At 42.5% G+C, this 24,966-nt stretch overlaps 1 protein-coding gene across 10 annotated transcripts in view; it reads left to right on the forward strand.

Annotated features, from left to right (window-relative positions):
* Nucleotides 1-24,966, forward strand: part of UNC13B (unc-13 homolog B) — a 427,170-nt gene that overhangs the window by 97,649 nt on the left and 304,555 nt on the right. For all 10 annotated transcript variants that reach the window (XM_056547105.1, XM_056547097.1, XM_056547089.1 and 7 more), the window contains 2 exons: nt 2,663-2,692; nt 20,606-20,705. In XM_056547105.1, the coding sequence (XP_056403080.1) occupies nt 2,663-2,692; nt 20,606-20,705 (130 nt within the window). The remainder of the gene's footprint in view (nt 1-2,662; nt 2,693-20,605; nt 20,706-24,966) is intronic.

Below are 24,966 nucleotides of genomic sequence, written 5' to 3' on the forward strand. Positions count from 1 at the left end.
TTCTTCTAAGCAGTTGTCTAGAAATCTGAAACTGAAAATAGTTGACGCTCACAAAGCTGGAGAAGGCTATAAGAAGATAGCAAAACGTTTTCAGATGTCAATATCCTCTGTTCGAAATGTAATTAAGAAATGGCAGTCATCAGGAACAGTGGAAGGTAAAGCAAGATCTGGAAGACCAAGAAAAATATCAGACAGAACAGCTCGCAGGATTGTGAGAAAAACAATTCAAAACCCACGTTTACTGCAGAATCCCTCCAGAAAGATCTGGCAGACACTGGAGTTGTGGTACATTATTCCACTATAAAGAGATACTTGTACATATATGGTCTTCATGGAAGAGTCATCAGAAGAAAACCTCTCCTACGTCCTCACCACAAAAATCAGCGTTTGATGAACTTTGCAAATGAACATATAGACAAGCCTGATGCATTTTGGAAACAAGTTCTGTGGACCGATGAGGTTAAATTGGAACTTTTTTGCTGGAATGAGCAAAGGTACGTTTGGAGAAGAAGGGGAACAGAATTTAATGAAAAGAACCTCTGTCCAACTGTTAAGCATGGGGGTGGATCAATCAAGCTTTGGGGTTGTATTGCAGCCAGCGGCACAGGGAACATCTCACGAGTAGAAGGAAAAATGGATTCAATAAAATTTCAGCAAATTTTGGATGCTGACTTAATGCCATCTGTGAAAAAGCTGAAGTTAAAGAGAGGATGGCTTCTACAAATGGATAATGATCCTAAACACACCTCAAAATCCACAGGGGATTACATCAAGAGGCGTAAACTGAAGGTTTGTCCATGGCCTTCACAATCTCCTGACCTCAACATAATTGAAAATCTATGGATAGACCTTAAAAGAGTAATGCGTGACAGACATCTCAGAAATCTCAAAGAACTGGAAGACTTTTGTAAGGAAGAATGGGCAAAGATACCTCAAACAAGAATTGAAAGACTCTTGGCTGGCTACAAAAAGCGTTTACAAGCTGTGATACTTGCCAAAGGGGGCAGTACAAGATATTCACTCTACAGGGTGCCCAAACTTTTGCAGATGCCATTTTTTTGTTTTCTGTTATTTTGAAAGTGTAATTGATGGAAATAAAATCTAACTTTTGTTGACATATTATAGGAACGTCTAATCTGTAATTTGATGCCTTTTGGAGATTTTTCCATCTTTACTTGGCTTCTTTATTCACATTAATACAAATTTTTACCTGGGGTGCCCAAACTTTTGATCCCCACTGTATGTAGGTAATTTAGCAAGAATCACATGCGGTGCTATTCTTGATCTGCTAACACTGCAAGTGAATATAGGGGCACAATCTACAGCTGTGCGAGTTATTCGACATTGTTTGTGGTGTGGACTGGTACGGACTGGGTTATGTGCTTTATCAGACGTATCAGAAGAGCTATTGATGTGCTCATCCACTCGAATATAATTTTTGAGTTTGTGTATTAAATTGTGGTACCCCTTGTTTTGTGGGCTTGTAGTGAAAGTTATTATTTTAATAAGTCTATTATTCTGTGATATATTTTGCTCGATAGACTAATTATATATTCTGTGAAGTAATTTTGTAGCTTGTTGACTACTATAGGAATGTTTAAAGCAAAACGGTTACCCGCACTGAACCCAATACACAGGGTTATAGTGCGGGCGAACTGGAGACTGATGGCGGGGTCTCTGACTCGTATACATAAACGCCCGGTCCCTCTAAACATTGGCTTCTTTGTTCTGTGAAGCGCTTGAGGCGGGCCCACTAGCTGGATGTGAATATTCATGGTTGCTGGTCACATGAGTGCCTGTGCCTACTGAGTGCTCACATGACCAGTGACCATGAACATGTGACCGTTTTCCTTTTAAAAGTTAAGGCAAAAAAACAGCTCACCATAGGAATGGAGGTGCATGTGCAACAATAGCAGAAAAAGGTTCCAGCAGTTCAAGGGTATTATTAAATTTGAAGCTTTTTTTTTTATATATATTTTTTTTTAGCCAAAATGAAGAGAGTAGAGAAGAGCGAATTTACAGTAAATTCGATTCGTCACAAACTTCTCGACTCGGCAGTTGATGACTTATCCTGCATAAATGAGTTCAGCCTTCAGGTGCTCCCGTGGGCTGGAAAAGGTGCATACAGTCCTAGGAGACTCTTTCCTAGGACTGTATCCACCTTTTCCAGCCCACCGGAGCACCTGAAGGCTGAACTAATTTATGCAGGATAAGCCATCAACTGCCGAGTCGAGAAGTTTGTGACGAATCGAATTTACTGTAAATTCGCTCATCTCTAGAACAGAGGACTTGACGCATTTCGCAGCGAACTGCTTAATCATAAGTTAAACTTATAAATAAATTGTTTGCCAAGAAACGCATCAAGTCTTCTGTGTTCCTGTCCTAAGACTGTATGTTCATTTGGACTTGTATTAAATAAAGCTTTACATTCTTACACTAAGGGAATGTGTGGTTTTCTTGCCCCAGCCTGGTCATGGTGATACCGGATTAAAGGAATTTGAAGCTATTTTTAGAGCACCCAGTATGATATTGTTATAGGTTACACGAGATTATGGTTTGCTTACTCATCAGGTTATGTATGATTTGTCCATGTCCTAAGATTGTGACTTGTTCTTATCCATGTTCTGCACTAATACCTATAATTTTATTTAATTTTTTGCAGTTAAAAAGGCCAAACTCCAGGGTCCGCCAGGTAAGAGACCTCTTATATCTGTACATTGTATGTTATGTATTTGCTCCTCTAGATCTCGGTTATCACCACAACCATTTACTGCAAAAAAGTATTTAAAATCATCAAAATCCAAGATGAAAATACTGAGAACCGCCACTGAGCCTTTCATCCTATTTCATTGGCTTTTACATAGTTAGAGTATGATGCAAGTACTGATGCTAGGCAGGAAAAGTACCAGGTTCTATAGCGCAATCCACCACTCAGGCAACTTCTTGGGATAAAAGGTTCGATTTATTTAGCCAAAAACATAACGCGTTGCGAAGGTTTAGACCCTCTTCATCAGATGTACAGGCAATGTACATTGCCTGTACATCTGATGAAGAGGGTCTAAACCTTCGCAACGCGTTATGTTTTTGGCTAAATAAATCGAACCTTTTATCCCAAGAAGTTGCCTGAGTGGTGGATTGCGCTATAGAACCTGGTACTTTTCCTGCCTAGCACCAGTACTTGCATCATATACCTCGGACAGGTTTCACCTGCTGCCGATTCCAGGAAGCTGCTCCACCATTACTTTGAACCACGCGCTTATTGCTGTTGTGTCTATATACACAACAGTACAAGGTGAGCGAGACTACTTACTTGTTTGACTGCCTCACCTTATACATATTTACATTGTTCCAAACGTATTGCCCTATGAGGAGCTCTGCTCTATCTTTCTCTCCATAGAATATAGTTAGAGTATGTTCACACTAAGAAATAGCAGAGGAATTTTCTTGCGTAATTTCGCGCCAGTTTTCAGTTCAAATTTTGCCTTGAATGAAAATTCGGAGCTCTGTTCACACTTCTGGCGGAATCCACGGGTAAAAGCCCTCATTTTTCCTGATGAAATTAGTTTTGAGCAGAATTGATGTCATGCCATGACTAAGGGCAGGAGTGCCTGAAACGCGTAGGAGTTGTGTGATGCTTTTGTATCCTGTGACTACTTCAATAAAGATTTACAGCTTTTAACCAAGACACTGGTGCTGGACATCCTATCTTTCTAGATTGTCTATTAGAGAGGAGGCGCTACCCTCCGGTCTGAGCACAGGTCCTGGAGTGGGGATTGGAGCTTCCTGAAGCTTCTTTGCACCAGAATTGATGTCATACCCCTAAAGTGGCTGAACTTCCACAGCATTTCATGCTCCTGCTCCTGATTTCCTCCTCAAATTCTGCGCCAAGCAGAAGATGGCAGATTTGCTGAATTTCCCGACCAAAATGATTTCTCGCCAATTAATAAATAAAATAAATGAAAATACGGGAGGTGTTACCCCGTACCCTTGCTGTCCTGTCAGGCAGTCTCCCTGCAGTGTCCCCTGGGCCTCCCTTCATCTGTTCTACTGTAATTGTATATTATCCCCTATGTTATGTATATAAGAATGTTGTATCTTTAGGAAAGGTTAACGTGTGATCACCAGTTGTCATGTGAGTTGTCATGTGATTGTTACCCAGGAGGTATCAGTGACCAGGTGACTTAGGGGTGACCAATGGGATCCCACCAGAGTCTCCCCCATAAAAGCCCTGGGTGGAGTCTCTTCTTTCTCTCTTTCTGCTAAGCTGAGGTCCAGTGCAGTCGAGTCTAGGAGTGTGTCTGGAGTCATAGGAGCCTCAAGTCCAGTCTGCAGCTACAAGGAAGATAAAGTCACAGCTTCGTCTTTCTCCAGTCAAGTCAGTGTGGCCTGCACTAAATTGCCCCGTTCTACTACAAGTCCCAGCAAGCCCTTAATGTCTCTGAAGTCATTGGTCACCTCCTTGGGCCCTGGCTACACTGTATAGACGGGGACCAGACCAAGGTGACTGCTGATATCGATCAGCAGGCACCCCGCGCAAATGCCCAGGGCGGCGATCGCCGCTATAGTGGTCCCAACTGTAGCCCTCCAGATGTTGCAAAACTAAAACTCCCAGCATACCCAGACAGCTATTTGCTGTGTGGGCATGCTGGGATTTGTAGTTTTGCAACATCTGGAGGGCCACAGTTTGGAGATCACTGTGCAGTGGTCTCAAACTGTAGCCCTCCAGATAATGCAAAACTTTAAATCCCAGCATGCCCAAACAGCTGTCTCGGCATGCTGGGAGTTGTAGTTGCGTACCTCCAGCTGTTGCATAACTACATCTCCCAGCATGCACTTCGGCGATCAATTCATGCTGGGAATTGTAGTTTTGCAACAGCTGGAGGCACACGTGTTGGAATATACTGAGTTAGGTAACATAACCTAACTGAAGGTTTTCCAACCAGTGTGCCTCCAGCTGTTGCAAAACTACAACTCCCAGCATGTACGGCCTGTCAGTACATGCTTGGAGTTGTAGTTTTCAAACAGCTGGAGGTTTGCCCCCCCGTGTGAATGTACAGGGTACATTCACATGGCAGGTTTACAGTAAGTTTCCTGCTTCAAGTATGAGCTGTGGCAAATTTTTCGCTTCAGCGCAAACTCCTAGCGGTAAACTCACTTTTATACCGCCGCCAGTTCAAATGTACCCTAAAAACACTACACTACACTAACACAAAATAAAGGGTAAAACACAACATATACACCCCCCCCCCCAATAAAAATAAAAAACATCGTACAGCAGTGTTTCCAAAAAGGAGTCTCCAGCTGTTGCAAAACAACAACTCCCAGCATTTCCGGACAGCCACTGACTGTCCAGGCATGCTGGGAGTTTAGCAATAGCTGGAGGCACCCTGTTTGGGAATCACTGGCGTAGAATACCCCTATGTCCACCCCTATGCACTCCCTAATTAAGTCCTCAAATGCGCATGACGCTCTCTCACTTCAGAGCCCTGTCGTATTTCAAGGAAACCGTTTAGGGCCACATATGGGGTATTTCCGTACTCGGGAGAAATTACACTACATATTTTGGGGGGCCTTTTCTCCTTTTACCCCTTATGAAAAGGAAAAGTTGGGGGCTACACCAGCCTGTTAGTGTAAAAAAAAAATTAAATCATTTTACACGAACATGCTGGTGTTGACCTTTACTTTTTGGAAACTACACCCTTCACGAAACGTAACAAGGGGTATAGTGAGCCTTAACACCCCACAGGTGTTTGACGAATTTTCATTAAAGTTGGATGGGAAAAAAATAAAATAATTTTTGTTTTCAATAAAATGCTGGTGTTACCCAACATTTTTCATAAGGGAAAATAGGAAAAAAGCCCCCCAAAATTTGTAGCCCCATTTCTTCTGAGTAAGAACATACCCCATATGTGGATGTAAAGTGCTCGGCGGGCGTACTACAATGCTCAGAAGAGAAGGAGCTCCATTGGGAATTTGAAGAGAAAATTTGTCCAGAATTGAAGGCCACGTGTGTTTACAAAGCCCCCATAGTGCCAGAACAATGGACCCCCCACATGTGACCCCATTTTGGAAACTACACCCCTCACATAATGTAATAAGGGGTACAGTGAGCATTTACGCCCCACATTTTTGGAACAGTGGTTCGTGAAAATGAAAAATTGCATTTTTCATTTGCTCAGCCCACTGTTCCATAGATCTGTCAAACGCCAGTGGGGTGTAAATGCTCCCTGCATCCCTTATTAAATTCCGTGAGGGGTGTAGTTTCCAAAATGGGGTCACGTGGGGGGGGGGGGGGGGTTCACTGTTCTGGCACCACGGGGGGCTTTGTAAATGCACTTGACCCTTGATTTCCATTCCAAACAAATTCCCTTTCCAAAAGCTCAATGGCGCTCCTCCTCTTCTAAGCATTGTAGTGTGCCAGCAGAGCACGTGACGTCCACACATGGGTATTTCCACACTCAGGAGAAAATTACCCCCAAAATTTGTAACCCCATTTCTTCTATTACCCCTTGTAAAAATGAAAAATTTGGATGTGTAAATGAAAAAAAAAATTTTTTCACTAAAATGCTGTTTTTGCTGTTCTGGCACCATAGGGGCTTCCTAAATGTGACATGCCCCCCAAAAATCATTTCAGAAAAACTCACTCTCCAAAATCCCATTGTAGCTCCTTCCATTCTGAGCCCTCTACTGCGCCCGCCGAACACTTGACATACACATAGGAGGTATTTCCTTACTCGAGAGAAATTGGGTTTACGAATTTTGAGAGGCTTTTTCTCCTTTTACCTCTTGTAAAAATCCAAAAATTTTGAGTGTAAAAAATGAAGATTTTTAATTTTCTCCTTTATTTTGCTGTTATTCCTGTGAAGCACCTAAAGGGTTAACACATTTACTGAATGTCATTTTGAAGACTTTGAGGGGTGCAGTATTTCTAATAGGAAGGCCCTTCAAATCCACTTCAAACCTGAACTGGTCCATGAAAAATTCCGATTTTGAAAATTTTGTGAAAAATTGGAAACTTGCTGCTGAACTTTGAAGCCCTCTGGTGTCTTCCAAAAGTAAAAACTCAAAAATGTTATGATGCAAACATAAAGTAGACATATTGTATATGTGAATCAAAATATAATTTATTTGGAATGTTTATTTTCCTTACAAGCAGAGAGCTTCAAAATTTTACCACTAATGTAAAGTAGAATTTGTCACGAAAAAACAATCTCGGAATCAGAATCAAAGGTAAAAGCATCCCAGAGTTATTAATGCTTTAAAGTGAAAGTGGTCAGATGTGCAAAACGCTCTGGTCCTATAGTGAAAATTGGCCTGGTCCTTAAGGGGTTAAAAACATATTTTTCCCACTGGAGTACCCCATAAATATTACGATCAACACTGATGTATATAGAGTTGGTGCATTAGCTGAACAACAACACCAGTTCCTGTAGCAAACTGTTAATCCCCACGCTTTTCACCCCTACTTCCTCAATAAAATATAAGATATCGGTTTCATCAGGGGAAAGCACCTTTACTGACATAGCCTAGCGGTCCATACACAAATAAAGTGCTATACAGTGATCCATCAACTTACAATGGCCTCAACATACAATAGTTTCAACATACAATGGTCATTTCTGGACCATCGTAAGTTGAAACCAGACTCAACATACAATGTACGGACAGTCCAGATCTGTGAAACGTGTCAATGGCCGGAAGAACCGACCAATCAAAATGGGCATTCACTGGTAAAACCCCTGTATTACTGAAGCGTATGCACTGACTGGTGTCTGGTAGCGCCCCCTACAGTAGAGGGAGGTATTACATGTTTTGTACACTTTACCTGTACCAGGGTTAGCTGCTCCTTTGGACACCAGGTGAGGGCGACTCCATTACTTTTTTTTACTTACAGGACCCTGAAGAAGCTCCTGTCCTCTACATAGACCAGTGTTTCCCAAGCAGGGTGGCCCCAGCTGTTGCAACACTACAATTCCCAGCATGCCCGGACAGCCTTTGGCTGTCCGGGCATGCTGGGAGTTGTAGTTTTGCAACAGCTGGAGGCTCCCTACTTGGGAAACACTGACATAGACAGTGATTTACAACTCCCAGCAGCTCTTTATTACTTTTATATGTAAGGATTTGCTTTATCTATATTAGTTATCTACTTACTTTTCTTTAATTCTCACTTTTTTCCTATTTTTGGATGACATTTTGGTGCCTTTAGAACCAATTACCAGGTTTCCATAGAGTTCTGGTCTCAACATACAATGGTTTCAACATACAATGATCGTCCCAGAACCAATAAATATTGTAACTTGAGGGACCACTGTACACAGATTGTCCAGGCAGATCCACTCAGGTCCCCAGGATCATATCAGGGGTACCTATATCATCAAGGTCTCTCATGTCTTGTCCATGTGATGTCACTTCATGGGTCCCCGCAGAAAATTTAAGGTGGCACTTTTTTTTTTACTTAGTAACAGAAGATTTATTTGCCTCTTGTTTGAAAAAGGGGTGGGGCTCACTTGGTAAAACTGCACATGGCCTCTGTGTGATCCATGTGCCAAAACAATGCATCATGCACCCAAAATACCCAAACAGTACACCAGCTCACCCTAACCTTGATGAATCCTGAAGTGCATAGACTGCTGTAAAACCTCAGCTGTTGTAGCCATCAGAAACAGATGCAGAAACCAGCACTGTATTAATAGCTTAAAATAGCTAATATCCATATTGGAGTAAACGTATAAAAAACTGACGGGTTTCGCCTATTGTGCCCTAGTCATAAGTTCCCGGCAGCACGCTCTACTCCTCTGCTCAACTGCGATTATTGGGGGACTCAGAACTGATCAATCAAAACTTTTGACTTGTCAGAAGTTTTTCTTAAAATTCAGTAGCAATATTACATATTACAGATTTTTTTTTTCCTTTTAAATTAGGATATAAACATTAAAATCTGTACTTAAATCTGTATGATATGGGGCCTCATTGCTGCTGTGGATTTTCCTTTTAGACTTTGGATTTGCTGCCTAAAACAAACAGGAATTGTATTTCCAAGAGATGAGCGAACTTACAGTAAATTCGATTCGTCACGAACTTCTCGGCTCGGCAGTTGATGACTTATCCTGCGTAAATTAGTTCAGCCTTCAGGTGCTCGGGTGGGCTGGAAAAGGTGGATACAGTCCTAGGAAAGAGTCTCCTAGGACTGTATCCACCTTTTCCAGCCCACGGGAGCACCTGAAAGCTGAACTAATTTATGCAAGAAAAGTTATCAACTGCCGAGCCGAGAAGTTCGTGACGAATCAAATTTACTGTAAGTTCGCTCATCTCTAGTATTTCCATTCTTTAAGATCAGACGACTCCCTTTCAGGTTCTTTTCACATGGTGGAATGTCTGCACGGAAAATTCCTGGGCGGGCACAGCGCCGTAACATGCCAGCGTTAGGACCGCTTGGAAATGTGCATTCTCCATAGACTGCGATGTATTTCCGAGCGCGCAAAAAGAATAGACAGGCAAATTGTTTGCGCAGTATGGAATCTGAATATCTGTGGCAAAAACATCTGCACATAGCAGTAGAATTCCATTAAAAACAATAGGAGTCTGCTGCAGCGGAATTTCCATGGAGAATTTCTCCACAGCATTCCGCTTGGAGATTCCTCCGTGTACACATACCCTTAGGCCATATTCACACGTCCGAAAATGGGCGCAATGTCCACCTGTAAAATACGGACCTTCCGCACATATGCTTGATTCTGCGGCACTTGGACCGCTTGGATATGCGCCGTCTTCACAGTCTGCAAGGCATTTCCGAGCAGTGTCGGCAGAAACCTAGAACAGTTCACTGTTTCTGCGGATGCTGAAATCGGGATTTCTGCGGCAGAAACATCCGATGTTTCTGTCGTGGAATCTCCGACATGTGCACAGTACAGCAGAATCTTATTGAAATTGATGGGACTCTGCTGTAGGGGATATTCCGCAAAATTACACTCGGAAATTCTGCCATCTGAACATAGCCTTTAAGGGGTACTCCGGTGGAAAACTTTCTTTTTTTTTTTTTTTAAAGGAACTGGTGCCAGAAAGTTAAACAGATTTGTAAATTACTTCTATTAAAAAATCTTTATCCTTCCAGTACTTATTAGCAGCTATATGCTACAGAGGAAACTCTTAGCTTTTTGAATTTCTTTTTTGTCTTGTCCACAGTGCTCTCTGCTGACACCTCTGTCCGTGTCAGGAACTGTCCAGAGCAGCATAGGTTTGCAATGGGGATTTTCTCCTGCTCTGGACAGTTCCTGATACGGGCATCAGGTGTCAGCAGAGAGCACTGTGGACAAGACCAAAAAGAAATTCAAAAAGAAAATAATTTTCTCTGTAGCATACAGCTGCTAAAAAGTACTGGAAGGGTAAAGATTTTGTAATAGAAGTCATTTACAAATCTGTTTAACGTTCTGGCACCAATTGATTTAAAAAAAAAAAAAATGTTTTCCACCGGAGTATCCCTTTAAAGCAGTGTTTCCCAACCAGGGTGCCACCAGCTGTTGCAAAACTACAACTCCCAGCATGCCCGGACAGCCAAAGGCTGTCCGGGCATGCTGGGAGTTGTAGTTTGGCAACAGCTGGAGGCACCCTGGTTTGGAAACACTGCTTTAAAGTGTACCTGTCAGTGCAGAATACCTGATGTCTGGTCATTGGGGCCTGTTGATCAAGACTGTGCAGCCTCTTACTCCACAAGTCCAAAAAGTCTTTAGGATCCATTACGTCTGCCGCCAGGGAGTATAGGCTGAGCCTGTAGGATTCTAGATAAGAAGCTCCTCACTGGTGTCCCCTTCCCTGGACTGTAATCCTCAGTTTTATCCTGCACCCTGACCACTATTAACCCTTTCAGGGACCATTGGAGCAGGTTTACTTTCTTCTATTTTCTCAGGTAGCAGTGCTAGTTTTACATTACTACTCTGCAATAACAGGTTCTTTGTCAGTTTAGTTATGTTATGGCAATGGTTACGTTTAATGGGTAACATTTAGGCATTTTTTTTTTTTTTTTAATTCCACAAATACCACACAATGTTTTTGGGTGAAAAAAAAACCAGTGGCCAGATGTTAAAGGGGTATTCCAGGAATTTTTTTTTATTTGACAAGTTATTGTAGTTCATAATATAGTGTCTGTACCTGTGTGTGACGGTTTTCTCACAATTCTTCTGTGATTTTCACCCCAATATTTATTTTTAACAGCATACAAAATGACTGTTGTCTCAGATTTTTCCCAGGTTGCAATACGTGACTCACTAGTCAGCTGATGACAGGGAGCCTTTCTGGTTCAATGGGTGCAGCGATCACTTGGTGGGAGAGAAATCAATCTGCAACTAATGCAACAGCTGTAGGCACCCTGATTGGAAAACAGGTCTTTTGAATGGATGCAGCTCATTTATGTTTCAATGGGTGGGGTGGCTGATGTGTGGGAGGGAGGAAAATGGAATTATGGGATTTGTAGGCAAAGAAGAAAACTCGGACAGGAAATACCAGTTCACAAATAGCTAGCCACAGTGTTATGGTTTTTCAGCAATTTTCGGCTCAGTGGCAGTTTTTAAAAAATCACAGCATATTGAGGCCATGGATTTTTTTTTTTTATTTAATTTTTTTTTTTTTTTTAACAAAATCTTGGCTATTCTTTCCCATCTTAGTCTATGGGAGCAATAAATGGCCATAAAAAGCGGCATGTGGATTTAGCTTTGATGTTGTTTTTTCTCCCCCTATTTCTTCAATTGAAATTCTTGAGTCACATGATGAAAGAATCACATGACTTGAGAAGTATTGTGCTACTATCTCAATACTGTGTGTTTTAATTTTATAATAATTTGTTTTTAATAAATCCTCTATTTTCTTCCCCCTTTCCTTCAATTCACAACATACCCTAAAATGCAGCTTAGTGGACACCACCCTCTTGTGTTCTTTTACCTCCATGTTTGTCAGTCTTCTTTCTGGTTCATAGACCCCAGTGATCCGGGTGAGCAGGCTCCGGTCCTCTCCTAAGTATACAATCTATGGGTGCAGGAGATGGATTGGGAATAAATCCTCTGTTACAGGTTCTGTCTCTCCTGGATGAGATCCTGACAGAATGCCGCTTGTCGTCATGTCACCTGTTTTCGTATTCCTGCTGTCATGGCTGACACGTATCTTTCTCAGTGCCCTTGTCACATGCATGACTAGTGAGGCTGGTGGGATCAGGTCCATCATACTGCATTTATAAGGTCGACTATATCTGAATGCATTTTTTGTTAGTCTTTCCCAACGAGGGTGCCTCCAGCTGTACGACTCCCAGCATGACCAGACAGCCAAAGGCTTACATTAGTGATTACTCAGGGCAGTGTTTCCCAACCAGGGTGCCTCCAGCTGTTGCAAAACTACAACCCCCAGCATGCCTGGACAGCCTTTGGTGCTGTACTTGGGTATATTTGGTGGTATCATCACCATTTCCAGTGCACAAGCTGCCCTCCCCCCCCCAATTGTAGAGAGAGTTTCACTTTTAATCTGTAGTAGAGCTGATTTGCATAAGTTTAAAAAAAAATAAAAAAATTCCCAGGAAGCATTGCTTTTTCTATACGTCACCTGGTCGTGTCCACAAGGAAAAATACCACCACCTTTAAACCTAGAAAAAGGATACAGTTCACCCCCCTTTACAGTTTTGCACAGTGACTATTGACAGTAGACATTCAATGATTTCAGAGGGTAGTGTAGCATGTGGTATAGTGTAAAGCTTAGGGAACCTTTCCTGTAAATTGTACGGTCATGCTATTTATGACTTGTAATGATGCCTGAATGATCACCCAAGCTCTTTCAATGATTTCAAAGGGTAGTCATGTAACCCTACCACTGCTACCTGTAAACATAGAATTTATCCTCTAAACCTGTTCCATTTGTTCCTGAAAGAAAGCCTTGCAGGTGCCTTCTGGCCTGGAGGTAGAATGGAAGGTTTGTGGAAGGGCTTCTGATGGACCACGTCCTTTTGCACTTTTGTGTGAATATGTTTGCACTTTTTGTCACTGGGGTATTTGAACATACCTGGGCTTCTATGGTGCGTTCACTCTGACCTCTGCATCCGCTATATGAAGGCTAGCAGTACTCGATAAGCGACCTTGCTGGCTGATGTTTCTCCCAGATGTCACTTACTAATGAATCACTTTCCACACCCGGCAATAACCGACAGGCAGCTTCCCGGCCATAAATCTGTCTTGTTCTTGCAGGCCCTATTGACAAGGTTCTCAATTATACATGCAGGGAAGAGTGTGAAATACTGAGTGTGACAGCGAAGAACTGACAGCGACCAACCTTCCCCCTGCTCATTTACTGGTAGTTGTGAATTAAGCTGAAGGCTTCACCCATTACAAGAAATAAGTATGATGGAGTGCAATTCATAGACCCTTCCTCTATTAATTCATAGACCCTTCTATCAATTCATAGACCCTTCTCCTATCAATTCATAGACCCTTCCTCTATTAATTCATAGACCCTTCTCCTATCAATTCATAGACCCTTCCTCTATTAATTCATAGACCCTTCTATCAATTCATAGACCCTTCTCCTATCAATTCATAGACCCTTCCTCTATTAATTCATAGACCCTTCTCCTATCAATTCATAGACCCTTCCTCTATTAATTCATAGACCCTTCTCCTATCAATTCATAGACCCTTCTCCTATCAATTCATAGACCCTTCCTCTATTAATTCATAGACCCTTCTATCAATTCATAGACCCTTCCTCTATTAATTCATAGACCCTTCTCCTATCAATTCATAGACCCTTCCTCTATCAATTCATAGACCCTTCTCCTATCAATTCATAGACCCTTCCTCTATCAATTCATAGACCCTTCCTCTATCAATTCATAGACCCTTCTATCAATTCATAGACCCTTCTCCTATCAATTCATAGACCCTTCTCCTATCAATTCATAGACCCTTCTCCTATCAATTCATAGACCCTTCTCCTATCAATTCATAGACCCTTCTCCTATCAATTCATAGACCCTTCCTCTATTAATTCATAGACCCTTCTCCTATCAATTCATAGACCCTTCTCCTATCAATTCATAGACCCTTCCTCTATTAATTCATAGACCCTTCTATCAATTCATAGACCCTTCCTCTATTAATTCATAGACCCTTCTCCTATCAATTCATAGACCCTTCCTCTATCAATTCATAGACCCTTCTCCTATCAATTCATAGACCCTTCCTCTATCAATTCATAGACCCTTCCTCTATCAATTCATAGACCCTTCTATCAATTCATAGACCCTTCTCCTATCAATTCATAGACCCTTCTCCTATCAATTCATAGACCCTTCTCCTATCAATTCATAGACCCTTCTCCTATCAATTCATAGACCCTTCTCCTATCAATTCATAGACCCTTCCACTATCAATTCATAGACCCTTCTATCAATTCATAGACCCTTCTATCAATTCATAGACCCTTCTATCAATTCATAGACCCTTCGTCTATCAATTCATAGACCCTTCTCCTATCAATTCATAGACCCTTCTCCTATCAATTCATAGACCCTTCCACTATCAATTCATAGACCCTTCTATCAATTCATAGACCCTTCTATCAATTCATAGACCCTTCCTCTATTAATTCATAGACCCTTCTATCAATTCATAGACCCTTCTCCTATCAATTCATAGACCCTTCCCCTATCAATTCATAGACCCTTCCTCTATTAATTCATAGACCCTTCTCCTATCAATTCATAGACCCTTCCCCTATCAATTCATAGACCCTTCCTCTATTAATTCATAGACCCTTCTATCAATTCATAGACCCTTCTCCTATCTATTCATAGACCCTTCTCCTATCAATTGTAAACAGGTCTTTCAGTCGGAGATCCCTCAAACAACGACAGCGGAGGATCAGGAGAATCATCCCTAGGATGGTCCGGAGCCCTGGAGCACTGGCTCAGCGCTTTCGCGGCCTGCACGGAGACTCTAGTAGCAAGCGGGGTCTGAGCTCCAGGATCCCATTGAGAAGGGCCACAGGAGCGAGAGGACCCATCATCAGAGGAGGCATCCTCATCAGAGGTTGGCTGGGAGGCCTCAGCATTCACTTTGGATTTCTTATTCCTACTATGGGGGCTACCCATGGCTGGCAGGGCCACACTGAGAGCAGGTAGAAAGTCACTAGCCGCACAGTCCAGTAAGCACTGAGCACCTCAGCAGGGCAGAGAGGTCTAAGGAACTTACAATGCACCACAAGTCCTAGCAAGTACAGATGTCTCCCACTAGGGTACTCACAAGCAGGAGTAGAGGCTCAGCAGGCAGTCCAGCAGAAGTCCCTGAAGAGTGAGGCCAGGACTCCAATAGGGCACCACAGGGTTCCACAAGGCAGCAAGTCCCAGCTCCCTAGGGAAGGGCAGAGGAGGGACCAGCAGCCTCACAAGTCTCCACTGTACCAGAATCTGTTCCACAGCCAGGCATCACTGCAGAGGCCGCACTTCACAGCAGGAGTCTCCACAGCAACCAGAACTGGAGATGCAAGCCCTGCCCACGAAGGCCTTCAATGGTGCCCAGACCCAGGAAGGGCCAAAGAGACAGAAGCGCAGGAGATCCAGCAGAGACTGCACAGCCCATACACACACTGACCTTCCAGGGCCAGGGGGAGCCCCACCACCCGACCAGACACTTCATCGGAACTCCACAGCGCACGCCGACTGGAGCCTCATTCCGCAGGAGAAGGGAGCTGCCTGCACCACGACAGCCGCCGGTACCAGACTCAGGGCAGCACCGGGTGATCCACAGCACCGGAGGGACCCACAGAGAGAAGACCGTCCGCTCAGGGTAAGTATAAGCAGGATAAAGCAGCAGGGTCGGCGGAAACTCTCAGCACACACGAACGCTCACGTCGGCATTCAGGCCACGCCCCTTCATAGACCCCTCTTCTATCAATTCATAGACCCTTCGTCTACCGTGATTCTCACGGGTGATTGTCCAAACTGACTTATTAGTCCAGGCCATTAAGGGGGTGTCCGTCTCTAGGCCAGTATTTCCTAACGTTTGGCTTCCTTAGTGGGAGAGCTTCAGGTTGGGGAACGTGGGTTCAGGACAGCCGCAGTTTATGGGGAGCAGATCTTCAGTGGTCTTATAATCTTTAAATAGGCACTCTCGATAAAACAAATTTTTGCTATTTCACTCCTTATGGTAAATAAAAAATCTTTATAATGTACTTTGTTTAAAAAAAATTTGTTTTCTGTGTTTTATTTGTGTTTTAAATAAGCTGCCACTAGGTGTCTCCCTACTTGTCCAGAGCACATTTCCCCCTATCTCTTGCACAGACTTTGGACTCCTGCTGGCCTGGCAGAAGTCCAAAATCAGGAAATGCAGTCTGGAGTGCTGAAGGGGGGGGGGGGGGAAGCGTGTGTGTGTGTGTGTGTGTGTGCAGCCTTATCCAATCATAGCTCATCTCACACTGAACTGCTCTGGGCTGTGTGTAGCAGAGTGAGGGAGGAAGTTCTCCCCTGTATGGCTTCACATGATCGGGAACGCCTCTACCGAGTCTGTTAATCTGACTGAGACTTAGCAGTATCAAGGTAGAAAACAAAAAAAAAGATTAGAAATAAAGGCAGTGGGTGGTTTATCATGATGGGGGCAGTGAACTGGGAGGATTATAAAATGTAACAAGATCATGACAGGTACTCTTTAAAGGAAGCTACTAGAGATGAGCGAATTTACAGTAAATTCGATTCGTCACAAACTTCTCGGCTCGGCAGTTGATGACTTATCCTGCATAAATGAGTTCACCTTTTCCAGCCCACGGGAGCACCGGAAAGCTAAGATACAGTACTAGGAGACTCTTTCCTAGGAATGTATCCACCTTTTCCAGCCCACCGGAGCACCGGAAAGCTGAACTAATTTATGCAGGATAAGTCATCAACTGCCGAGCCGAGAAGTTTGTGACGGATCGAATTTACTGTAAATTCGCTCATCTCTAGAAGCTACTGATGCTTTTTTGTTCCTCTTGCCGCATAATATAAAGTAAATGGTAACAATACACAATGTGACAATAAATGCAGGGGATCGGGGGAAGATTTCCTTCATGAATACATTGGGTAGACGAAGAACAAACCTGTCCCTGTAACATACTGTACTTACATTTAGGTGATAGATGAGCTCTGACACCTTCACACACCATACACCCACTGCACTGGTGGGTGGTGCTGTAGTGTGACATGGTGATGGTTCAGGACCTGAGCCGATGCCAGTCTTTCTCAACCATGTGCCTCCAGCTGTTGCAAAACTACAACTCCCAGCATGTCCGGACAGCCGAAGGCTGTCCGGGCATGCTGGGAGTTGTAGTTTTGCAACAGCTGCAGGTACCCTTATGCCTTCAGCTGTAAGATCTGACATCAGAGCCAACTCCGATTCTGGATGTTCTCTCCCTGTTCATATCTGTATTGATGCTCCTGCACCTGATCAGACAAAGAAATAGTACATTTTTGTCCTATCCTGCGACATTATGGACCCAGCCGCTCCCTACGCTCGGGCCCGTTCATGCGTATGATATACCGGACATCTAAATGCATCCTGAAGGGACTGGAGGTAGTGAAATCATTATTTGCCAACACATTGGGGTTTATTTACAAAGAGTGGAGTGTAGGTTTCTTTGTGGGTTTTGATTTCCCGACAGGTATTTTCCCAAGGTTTCCCTACATTTTGCACTTTTCCCTACATTTTGCTTTTTTTTTTTTTCACCTACTCTGATCTGGCGGGTTTTTCCTCAGCTCAAATGCACCACATTTTCTGTGGAAAACTTAGTAAATGTTGTGATTTTTTCAAAACTGTTGGGGACACGCCCCTTTTGTCGGGACCACGCCCACTCTCTCCCGTGGTCACGCCCCCCTTTCGGGTTTTTCTTGTAAAAATTGAGTTTTTTGGGGTTTTTTTTGTCGCAAATTGTGTCACATGCAACGTGCGACACAATTTGGGCGCAAAACCCGACAAAATAGAGTCGGGATCACGTTAGCCGGGACCCTGGGCTAACAGTGTGCGGCACCGATCGTTGTGCCGCGCGCTGGTAACCCTTCAGACACGGCGGTCAAAGTTGACCGCCGCGTCTGAAAACGAAAGTAAACGGTTCCCGGCAGCTCAGTCGGGCTGATCGGGACATCGCGATAAAATCGCGATGTTCCGATCAGCTGGGACGCAGGCGGAGGTCTCCTTACCTCTCTCCGCGGCGTCCGATCGGAGATTGATTGCTCCAAGCTACAGGCTTGAGCAATCGAGCCCCTATCTGACTGATCCCTGCAAAGCTATGGCTTTGCAGGGATCAGCATAAGAGATCAGTGTGTGCAGTGTTATAGGTCCCTATGGGAGCCAGAACACTGCAAAAAAAAAGTGGAAAAAAAAAAGTTAACAAAGGTCATTTAACCCCTTCCCTATTAAAAGTTTGAATCACCCCCCTTTTCCCATAAAAAAAAAACCAGTGTAAATAAAAATAAACACATGTGGTATCGCCGCCTGCGAAAATGTCCGAACTATAAAAATATATATCGATAATTAAATTGCACGGTTAATGGCGTGCGCGCCAAAAAATTCCAAAGTCCAAAATAGTGCATTTTTGGTCACTTTTTATATAATTAAAAAAGGAATAAAAAGCGATCAAAAAGTCCGATCAATACAAAAATCATACCGATAAAAACCTCAGAGCACGGTGCAAAAAATGAGCCCTCATACCGGCCCATACGCGAAAAAATAAAAAAAAGTTATATGGGTCAGAAGATGAGAATTTTTATCATATAAATTTTCCTGCATGTAGTTATGATTTTTTCCAGAAGTGCGACAAAATCAAACCTATATAAGTAGGGGATCATTTTAACCGTAAGGACCTACAGAATAATAAGGTGTCATTTTTACCGAAATATGCACTGCGTAGAAATGGAAGCCCCCAAAATTTACAAAATGACATTTTTTCTTCAATTTTGTCACACAATGTTTTTTTTTTTCGTTTCGCCGTGGATTTTTGGGTAAAATGACTGATGTCACTGGAAAGTAGAATTGGTGGCACAAAAAATAAGCCTCATATGGATTTTTAGGTGCAAAATTTAAAGCGTTATGATTTTTAAAAGGTGATGGGGAAAAAATTAAAATGGAAAAACGCTGAGTCCTTAAAGGGTAGCTCCCACCATCCTATTTTTTATTTTTTTGCTAGCCCATCCCCCCCCCCCCCCCGCTACGGCACTAGCCCGTTCCCTCCTCCCCCCGCGCCCCGCATACCCCGTTCCCTCATTACACTTGCAGTTACTGCAGAGTCCGGCAGCGGGCGTGCAGGGACAGCGGCGGCAACGAGGCGACGGTGGCGATGTGCAGGAGGAGTGGCCTCCCAGCCAGTGACCGGGGAGCCAATGCGCTCGCACCCGCCTGTCTGATTGACAGGCAGGGAGCGAGTGCAGCCTAACTGAAAAAGGACTGATTGCCACTCCAAAATCAGTCCTTTTTCAGTAGCCGGTTTTTAAATGTAAATTAAACCTTTTTAATGAAAAAAAAAATAATAAAAGTATATTAGAGATATGTTGTAGTACATAAGTACTACAACATATCAAAAAATAAAGTTGGTGACAGTGCCCATTTAAGGGGTTAAGACCTTATTTTTTATTAGTGTCTGTCTATGAGAAATCAAAGCACTATGCATACTTAGTGAAACAGTATAGTCGGACCCTATGACTTTACTTGTCTCTGTTTGTCTTTCATGTTTGACTTATCAGACTAAGTGTCAAGGAGAAATTTGATTGTACCATTACTATTGTTCCCCCGAGGAAGCTGCTTTGCGCAGCGGAAACTCGTTGGGCCATTTACACATTTTGGTACAATTGACACTAGATCATATCTGAATATTTTATTGGGGTCACAGAATTGGTGTATTTTAGCCAAGAAACTATTAAAAGTTATGTTTTAGAGCACTTCCTATGGTATATCCCCCTTGTTATTATTTAAATTTGCTGGGAAGAGTGAATCAAGCATTTTGCCTACTGTAGGGTAGACACTGTACCACAGATCTTGTTCATACATTTTGGACCCCAAACCAACTCCTAAATAGGGTTTATAAACCCAGTGTACGACGTGCCCTTAACAAAGCATGAACACCAATAGGAAGCATACCATGCATAGTGAAAATACAACATAAATCTTTATTGAGAAGCATAAAATACAAAACATAACAAACACATATAAAAAGAGAAAAACTACAAGCAAGGACAGATTGCATCGGGGTAAGTACATGTTAATATGTTACATATTGAACCACCACTAGGTTGGTCACTGTATACAAAGTGCACTGTGCAGAACTGCATAAATGTATAAAACGATATATAGATCCCTCAAAACCACCAACAAGAAAAATACATAAAAGAAATATAGAAGTAAATTGAATTCGGCGATCCCTGCCACCCAAATGCGGTTTTATTAAGGAGCTTTGTCTGGAGTGGAGGTGCCATTCGGGTACACCCCACCCCCCACATCTCTGCTCTTCCCTCTATAGGAGAGGATAACCCTTTAGTATACTTGTAGTCTCGTCTTGCGGTTCGTGTTTCTGACAAGTCAGTAATGCTGTCCTCTCTCTCTCTTTTCTTCTATAGATAAATTCAACACCTATGTGACGTTAAAAGTCCAAAATGTGAAGAGCACGACTGTGACGGTGAGAGGAGACCAGCCCTGCTGGGAGCAAGACTTCATGTTGTAAGTGTCTCCAACAGCACTCGAGGTCAAATGGAAAGTCAAAAAAGATCCCAGAGGTCCCATTGCACCGGTCTGTCTCTATATCAGGATAAGAAGCTTAAAGGGGTACTCCGGTGGAAAACATTTTTTTTTTTTTTTTTAATCAACTGGTGCCAGAAAGTTAAACATATTTGTAAATTACATCTTTTTAAAAATCTTAATCCTTTCAGTACTTTTTAGCAGCTGTATGCTACAGAGGAAATTCTTTTCTTTTTGGAATTTCTTTTTTGTCTTGTCCACAGTGCTCTCTGCTGACACCTCTGTCCGTGTCAGGAACTGTCCAGAGTAGCATAGGTTTACTATAGGGATTTTCTCCTGCTCAGGACAGTTCCTGATACGGGCATCAGGTGTCAGCAGAGAGCACTGTGGACAAGACAAAAAAGAAATTCAGGAAAAAAAGAATTTCCTCTGTAGCATACAGCTGCTAAAAATTACTTGAAGGGTAAATATTTTTTAATAGAAGTCATTTACCAATCTGTTTAACTTTCTGGCACCAGTTCATTTAAATAAAAATGTTTACCACCGGAGTACCCCTTTAAAATTCAACTTATAGTAGAAGTAGAGATGAGCGAATTTACAGTAAATTCGATTCGTCACGAACGTGTCAGCTCGGCAGTTGATGACTTATCCTGCATAAATTAGTTCAGCTTTCAGGTGCTCTGGTGGGCTGGAAAAGGTGGATACAGTCCTAGGAAAGAGTCTCCTAGGACTGTATCCACCTTTTCCATCCCACGGGAGCACCTGAAAGCTGAACTAATTTATGCAGGAAAAGTCATCAACTGCCGAGCCGAGAAGTTCGTGACGAATCGAATTTACTGTAAATTCGCTCATCTCTAAGTAGAAGTATAATGAAATACAAGCAAGGCATCTTGTAGCTACATTAGATAGACTCAGAGTTAGACTGATGGGTTTCCAGCACACTATGTGCTCTTAGTCATAGTCCCATGATGAAGAGCACATAGTGTGCTGGAAACCTGTCAGTCTAACTCAAAATGTATCTACAAAATGCCTTGCTAGTATTTGATTATGCTTCTACTATAAGTTTGTTCTATAAATCCAATCTTTTCTTTGTACAACCATAATTTAGTTTATGCAACGAGTGGTAACAAATAATGCTTCATAATACAACATTTCATACAATGACCGTATGCCCACAATCCTATCCATGAATGTTAAAAAAACTAAACAAAACAAAAAAAACTTTGAGACCTAACGTCATTGCTTTGCTGCCGAAATCTTAAAGGAGTACTCCGGTGGAAAACTTTTTTTTTTTTTTTTTTTTTTTATTTAAATCAACTGGTGCCAGAAAGTTAAACAGATTTGTAAATGACTTCTATTTAAAAAATCTTAATCCTTCCAGTACTTATTAGCTGCTGAATACTACAGATGAAATTATTTTCTTTTTGGAACACAGAGCTCTCTGCTGACATTATGACCACAGTGCTCTCTGCTGACATCTCTGTCCATTTTAGGAACTGTCCCGAGCAGCATATGTTTTCTATGGGGATTTTCTCCTACTCCGGACAAGTTTTCCACCGGAGTACCCCTTTAAGCTTTGTAAGAATCGCATGCAGCGGCCTCATTTTTCCACTGCGCCACAGCTAGCGGGACCTTATGCACTAGGGCAGTGTTTCCCAACCAGGGTGCCTCCAGCTGTTGCAAAACTACAACTCCCAGCATGCCCGGACAGCCTTTGGCTGTCCGGGCATGCTGGGAGTTGTTGTTTTGCATGGCCCTTGCCCTAGCCAAGTCATTGCTATGCTGCCAAAAACTTTGCACATTACCCAGAGCAGTGTTTTCCATCCAGGCTGCCTCTAGCCATTGCAGAACTACAACTCCCAGCTTGCCCGGACAGCCTTTGTCTTGGTAGTTTAATTTTGCAACAGCTGGAGGCACCTTGCTTTGGAAACACTGCCTTACTGGTACAGGACGGGCCCATCAATGTGTGTTGCAGTCTTAAGGGGCAATGAAGAGATTCCCAGAAAATAGGTGCAGCTCTGGAGAAGACTTTTGCGCCCGCGTCATCGGCTCGCGTGCAGTTGCTGTATAACTTGGTGTCGCTGACTATGCACACTTGTCATATTTACCATGACGTCACCTGGGATCACACCAGCTTTATAAACACTGGCAGCCACCCCGAGTTACCTCATAAGTAGATATGTCCATATTTACCTTTCTACAGCAATGAATACGTCTGCCGGTCCAGTCCGATCACTGCACCTCCCATTTGTGATACGATCTGTAATGCGTTGGATGTGACACTGCTGTGTCCCCTGTATATTCCATGACCCCACAGGATACTCAAGCTTCAAACCAGTGTTCGGCTGGGTTCACACCACGTTTTTCAAATACGGTAACCGTATACGGTTTTCCGCCAAAAAAAAAACGTATGCATAGAGAATGCATTGTAAACCGTATTCCAAATGTTGTGTACGGTTGCATCCGTTTTGCCTCGGATACGGTTTTGCCGATTTTTCAACCGTAGGCAAAATAACGCTGTCGACCACGTTTTTTGCCTCCGGTTGGAAAACCGTATGCGAACCGTATGCGGTTCTTTTAACATTGTTGTCTATGAGAACCGTACACAGAATTTCAGAATACGGTTGCACACGGTTTTACTAATCCGTTTTTGGAGTTGACACATGCGCAGATTGGAATTTCAATAGAACAATAGTAACTTTATTAAATTGCTGGAAAACTATTTCCAACAAAATAGCAAAACCGTTGGCAAAAACTGATGCAAACGGATAAAACCGTACGGGGGAAAAACCGTATACGTTTTAATTTGGAGTCATACGGTTGTATACGGTTTTTGCCATACTTTTTTTAGCGGAAAACCGTATACGGTAACCGTATTTGAAAAACGTGGTGTGAACCCAGCCTTCCCCAACCTGTGTTCCTACAACTCCTGTCTTATCCAGACAGCTTATGTCCAAATACCTATACCAATTACTGATACTTCATTTATTTTAACTTTTTTTGTCATGTGACAGCAGTGGTGGCTCTAGATTTTGTCAAGCCTTAGACTAAAGTTGAAATTTGAGTCCCTCGCTGACACTCGTAATTAAAGGGGTTATCCAGGAAAAAAATAACTTATATATATATATATATATATATATATATATATATATATATATATATATATATATATATATATATATATATATATATATATATATATATATATCGTATATACTCGAGTATAAGCCTAGTTTTTCAGCAGGATTTTTCATGCTGAAAACTCCCCCCTCGGCTTATACTCGAGTGAACAAAAAAAAACGTTTCTGGCTTTAGCTGTGAGGGGATGGTCCCGGCCGTCCATCTCCGCCTGTCAATCCCTTCTCAGTGGTCTTCAACCCGCGGACCTCCAGATGTTGCAAAACTACAACTCCCAGCATGCTGGGAGTTGTAGTTTTGCAACATCTGGAGGTCCGCAGGTTGAAGACCACTGAGAAGGGATTGACAGGCGGTGATGATGACGGGGGGTTGATGATGACATGGGGGGATGATGTATTTTCCACCCTAGGCTTATAGTCGAGTCCATAACATTTCCTGGGTTTTTGGGGTGAAATTAGGGGCCTCGGCTTATATTCGGGTCGGCTTATACACACACACACAGTATATCAACTGGCTCCAGAAAGTTAAAGGGGTTATCCAGGGAAAAACTTTTTTTTTTTTTATATATCAACTGGCTCTAGAAAGTTAAACAGATTTGTAAATTACTTTTATTAAAAAATCTTAATCCTTTCAGTACTTATGAGCTGCTGAAGTTGAGTTGTTCTTTTCTGTCTAAGTGCTCTCTCACACATGTTTCGGGAACCGCCCAGTTTAGAAGCAAATCCCCATAGCAAACCTCTTCTAAACTGGGCGTTTCCCGAGACACGTGTCATCAGAGATCACTTAGACAGAAAAGAACAACCTTAACTTCAGAAGCTCATGAGTACTGAAAGGATTAAGATTTTTTAATAGAAGTAATTTACAAATCTGTTTAACTTTCTGGAGCCAGTTGATATATATAAAAAAAAAGTATTTTTCCCTGGAATACCCCTTTAAACAGATTTGTAAATTACTTCTATAAAAAAATCTTAATCCTTTCAGTACTTATGAGCTGCTGAAGTTGAGGTGTTCTTTTCTGTCTAAGTGCTCTCTGATAACACCTGTCTCGGGAACCGCCCAGTTTAGAAGCAAATCCCCATAGTAAACCTATTCTACTCTGTGCAGT

The sequence above is a fragment of the Hyla sarda genome, chromosome 1 (assembly GCF_029499605.1).
Source record: "Hyla sarda isolate aHylSar1 chromosome 1, aHylSar1.hap1, whole genome shotgun sequence".
NCBI classification, from domain to species: Eukaryota; Metazoa; Chordata; class Amphibia; order Anura; family Hylidae; genus Hyla; species Hyla sarda.